General features: G+C 43.1%; 1 protein-coding gene across 3 annotated transcripts in view; it reads right to left on the bottom strand.

Moving 5' to 3' along the window:
• Positions 1 to 438: 438 nt before the first annotated feature.
• Positions 439 to 5156, bottom strand: part of ATE1 (arginyltransferase 1) — a 153104-nt gene continuing 148386 nt past the window's right edge. For 2 of the 3 annotated variants that reach the window (XM_006831419.1, XM_006831417.1), the window contains exon 12: positions 439 to 629. In XM_006831419.1, coding sequence (XP_006831482.1) covers positions 451 to 629 — 179 coding nt within the window. In that variant the 3' untranslated portion in view covers positions 439 to 450. The remainder of the gene's footprint in view (positions 630 to 5156) is intronic. The other variant, XM_006831418.1, reaches the window with a different exon arrangement.

The raw sequence follows: 5156 nt of genomic DNA on the forward strand, positions 1-5156 counted from the left end.
TCTATTAAGCTACATTATATTAGGCAGTACTATTGAACACTGAATAATACTACAGTTTTGCTGTCTTAGATTTTCTAAGTGATAAAACAGACTTTCAACCTTCTTCCCTGAATGAAAGATTTTCTCACTTAATGTCTTAATGTCTTAAGTTGGCCTGAGGAAAGTTCTCTAACTCCAAAAAAAAAAAAGTACAATTTGCGATTTAAATGACGTACACTTAATTCCTCGATTTACTATCCAAAATATTCATAGCAAAGGAAGTGGAGTACATCTTGCTCATAAAACCAACCCCCCAAATGATCAACCTCAATTAGGAGGCTGGGTTGTAATGTATTTTATAAATCTTTATATTAATCACAAGAGTCTCACAAGTACACTGCCACCAGCTGTTATAGAAAAGCCATCACTCGGTGACAATCACGAGGTGTGGGGGTTGGAGGGAGGCGCCGGTCAGTTTCTGTACAGCAGCATCCTCTCGGAGCAGCTCTGCCCCACCAGGCTGGCATACTGCAGAACCGCCACGTCCTCGCTGGGCGCTTTCTGCTGTTTCTTGTACACGCTGTAAGGCATGATGGCTTTCTTGTGGAACACCTGCAGCCGGTCGGGGTCCTTGCTCCGGTCTTCATCCACTGCAACAGCAAAGACAACAGTGATTTCCAGCTGGGTCACCTGTGGAGCGAAGTTTCACTTTCCCGTTTTAATAAACCATTACATGAATACAGTCATAAATTGCCATTGGAAAGACACACAATGACATATTAGCTGAGATGCCCACTTTGTGTGAAGACTTTGGACACCTCTGAAGAGACTCTGCTATTGTTGAATATGCCACAAAAATACGGCGCTGAATTCCAGCAGGAACCCACCAGGTTAGGACAAGACATAATAAACACTTCGTAAAACATTTTTGAAATAGAAATTCATTTTCTTAAATGCCCTCAGTTCTTTAATTTTTCTTTTACTACACTTTGCCCTAAATAGTACCGAACACCCTTTACTAAAAAAGGTGGGACTCAACATCGCTTAAGGAGCTCTGGTAACCAGTGCAGTAGTTACGAGTCAGGCTGCTAACCTCAAGATTAGTAGTTTGAAACTACCAGCCATTCTGTGGGAGAAAGAGGAGGCTTTCTGCTTCCGCTAAGATTTATAGCCTCGGAAACCCTGTACAGGGTCGCCACAAGTCAGAATTGACTCCAAGTCACACCACCACCACCACCACCACCATTTAGATCAGATATACAGTCCATATCCACCACCTTTCTTCACACCTAGCTGCTCCCCTGGGCTCACCATCCCAAGCACAGTGGATTCTGACATCTCACAAAATCTTGGTACCCACGTCAGATTACATCAGAGAAAAAAATTGCCTCATCACAATTCTGCAATCACTTCAAGGTTAATTTCCACATTCTCTTGGAAATGATTTCATTTAATCAGACTAGTGAGCGTTCTATGAAGTTACTGACATGTAAACAAATGAAAAATTAATTTCCTTTGTAAAAAAAAAAATAAAAGAAGCAGCAGGCGCCCTGGGGACATAATGGGTTAAGTGCTGGGCAGCTAACTAAAAGGCTGGAGGTTTGAACCCATCACTTCTCCATGGGATGTCCTTCAGGGCCACTGTGAGGGGGACCAACTCGATGGCAGTGGACTGCTTTCTCATAAAGTGAATGCTTCTTCACCTTCTTAAACTAAACGTCAAATCTGGAATATACACTGAGAATTCTGCCTACCCAATGAAGCCAAAGATATTCAGCCTAAACGGCAAGTGCTTTGAAAACAAGGAACGCGGCTCAATACAACCGAAGACAGATCGTAAGAGAAGCAAAGACAAGGCCCCTTACACATGTTTTAAAAACTTTTGATATTTCAACGACCTGAGGTATCTCAATGATTCTGGATGTTAATCACCAGTGTACTTAATAAACATTCAATACTAATCACAATAAAAACTTTTATTTTGTATTTTTTTAAATCCCCAAAGTAACACTTTTTGTCAATACTCAAATATAGAAATGTATGATGTCAGTACCTCCCAAAATTCTTGCTCCTCCCTTCCCCTGACATATATACATACATCTAAGAGATCAGTGTTTTAACAATTTCATAAAATGAACTTTAAAAAATACACTTAAGTATGAGTTCTGGACCACATTCTAAACATACCTTCAATCAAGGTTTAAAAATCAAACCAATCCCTCCCCTTCAGAGGGTAGAATGTGCTCATTACAGGACCACTGGTTACTGTTACAGACAAAATACATTTCAGTTTTCTGGGCTTGACATTCTGTGGTTTTGTGATCATCCACTATATTCTCAACAAAAAGCCATTTCAGATTCTTTCCATCTTCTACTTAATTAAAAGCCAATTTAAAGCCCACACAAAGAACCCCCACACAGATGGAGCACTGATTCTGACATCCACGAGTGTATTCCAAACAAAATGTGCTTAAGCATGTCTGTGACCAGTGGGAGGCTGCAGACAAATTCTGTCAGTGATGCACTCGTCTTAGTCTCATTACGGTAACTTCAATGAAGAGATCCAATGAAACCACACGCTTTCAAGGGCCTCTTCTGGGTTACTTCAATTCAAGAGAGGCCAGATCAGAAGGCTATGGTGACTGTTTTGGGGATTTCCTGGCCTGGTGCTGTAGGATAAGCACTAGGCTGCTAACTGAAAGATTGGTGGTTCAAACCAAGCAGCCACTCTTGGAAACCTTATACAGGGTCACTACGAGTTGGAACTGATTTGACAGCACATAACAATCTTGATAAATATTTTCAAAGAAAACAGGATGATCACAGGGGCTTATTATAAGGAAGGTTCTCTAAATCAAAAACTGCATTAATGAGCAGGCAGCCAGGAAATGCACCAAGGAATGTTTTCCCATCATGACAAAGCACCTGCTCGTTCCTTGGAGAGTAGCAAGGCCTGCCCCCTGACCATTTCACTGGCCCAGCTTACCTATCTACTTTACAGTCCTGACCTGGCCCTTCCAGACTTCTTTTTTATCCCGAGACTCAGAGAACACTTCAGAGGAACGATTTGAGTCCCTCAAGGTTCCCCAAACTGCTGGTTTGCCGTGATATAAACTGAAGAGAGCAGAATTCTTTGGGGGAAGGGTTGTTATTGTTGTTCAGTGCAGTTGAATAGGTTCCAATTGCTAGCGACCCTCAATAGGGTTTCTGAAGAGCAGCTGGTGGGTTTGAACTGCCCACCTTGTGGTTAACAGTCCAGTGCTGATCCTACAGCACCGTAACAGGCTTGGGGAAGGGTTAGAGAGAGGGAAACACTGCTTCTAGACGTGTCTAGACCTTGCTGGAGAACATGTTGAGAAACAGTAACTTCATATTTTGATATTTTTGTTGAACAAACATTTCTAGGATTCTGTAGCACTACTTTTACTTTTAAGGAGCTCTGGTAACGTAGTGGTTACGAATCGGGCTGCAAACCTCGAGGTCAGCAGTTTGAAACTACCAGCTGTTCCACAGGGGAAAGATGAGGCCCTCTGCTCCCGTAAAGATTTACAGCCCCGGAAGCCCTGTACAGGGTCGCTGTGAGTCAGAACCGACTCCACAGCACATAACCACCACCACCATTTTTACTTAGCCTCCTATGTTTAGAACAACGACCAAACAGACAAAAAGAGTGGCTACTGAGACAGCTTACGTACAAACACAACCAAATCCCATGGTGTTTCGTCACTGGTTTGGTGATTCAGGCTCGTGGTTTCGTGGGTATCCAAGTAAACTGGCCTAAAAGCATGTTTGTTGTTCTTGTTAGGAGCCATCGAGTCAGTGCTGACTCATAGTGAATTACACACAACAGAACAAAACCCGGCCTGGGCCTGGGCCATTCATTATTCAAGCCATCTCATTGGAGGTTTAGTGCTTCTGCTTTATTACCTTCTAGCTGCGTAGTGCCCGGGGCCTTAAAATCATGCAAGTGGCCATAAAAGCACAACTGGTCACTATTCGTCTGGGGCAAGATAGGAAAGAGGAGACTCAGGACTAAGAGGAGGACATAGAATGTGGCTAACTGCCTCCATGAACAACTGCGCCATATGCCATGAGACTCGAAGAACTGGATGGCGCCTATCTGCCACTATGGAATCGTTTGATCAAAGATTCTATAGAAGAATCCTGATCAAAAGGGCGGAAAAGCAGAACAGAATTTCATATTCTCATGGACTCCAGATTTCACAGAGCCATGAAGGTCTCGGACGAGCTCCTGAAACTATTGCCCTGAGTAAGCCCTCTAACCCTAAACCCAAAGTATCCACAGAGGTCTTCTTAAAACCAAACAGTAGTTTAGCTAAACTAGTAAAAAACAAAAAAAAACAAGAAGAAACAGACTTGATGGCGCCTAACAACTTGTTGTTGTTGGCACCAAACAACTTCACACATATTAAATAAATAAAACCTATACAAACTAACCAAAATCCTACCAGATACCTAAGGAGCCTGGTGGCCCCATGATTAAGTACAGGGTGGGTAGTTAACTGAAAGTGAGTGGAACCTACCAGGTGCTCTGCGGGAGAAAAGACCTGGCTATCTGCTCCTGTCCTGTGAAAAGGAAACCCTATGGGACAATTCTATCCTGGCCTATGGGTTGTTGTTGTGAAGTGCCATCAAGTCGATTCCGACCCATAGCGACCCTGTATAGGGTTTCCAAGGAGCAGCTGGTGAGCTTAAACTGCTGACCTTGCAGTTCAAACAGCTTAGCAGTCTGGCGCATTAACTCACAATGCCACACCTGTGGATAGCTGAATCCAAATTGATGCGGCGGCATAAAAGAACCACCAGATACTTAAAATAGTTCTTATCACTAATTTATTTACTACACCAAAAAAAACACCAAAAAACAATAGAAATCCACTGCCAACTCAGAATGACCCACATAAGGGTTTCTGAAACTGTAAATCTTTTTGGAAGCAACAGCCTCATCTTTCTCCTATGTGTGGCTGGTGGGTTTGAACCGCTGATCTTGTGGTTATCAGCCCAACACCTAATCCACAGTGTCACTTGTGGTTAGGTGCCATCAAGTCGGTACCGACTCATAGCAACCTTATGCACAGCAGAACGAAACACTGCCCAATCCTGGGCCAACCTCACTACTGTTGCCACGCTTGAGTCCATCGATGCTGCTACTTGGC

The sequence above is a fragment of the Chrysochloris asiatica genome, unplaced genomic scaffold (genome assembly GCF_000296735.1).
Source record: "Chrysochloris asiatica unplaced genomic scaffold, ChrAsi1.0 scaffold00003, whole genome shotgun sequence".
NCBI lineage: Eukaryota > Metazoa > Chordata > Mammalia > Afrosoricida > Chrysochloridae > Chrysochloris > Chrysochloris asiatica.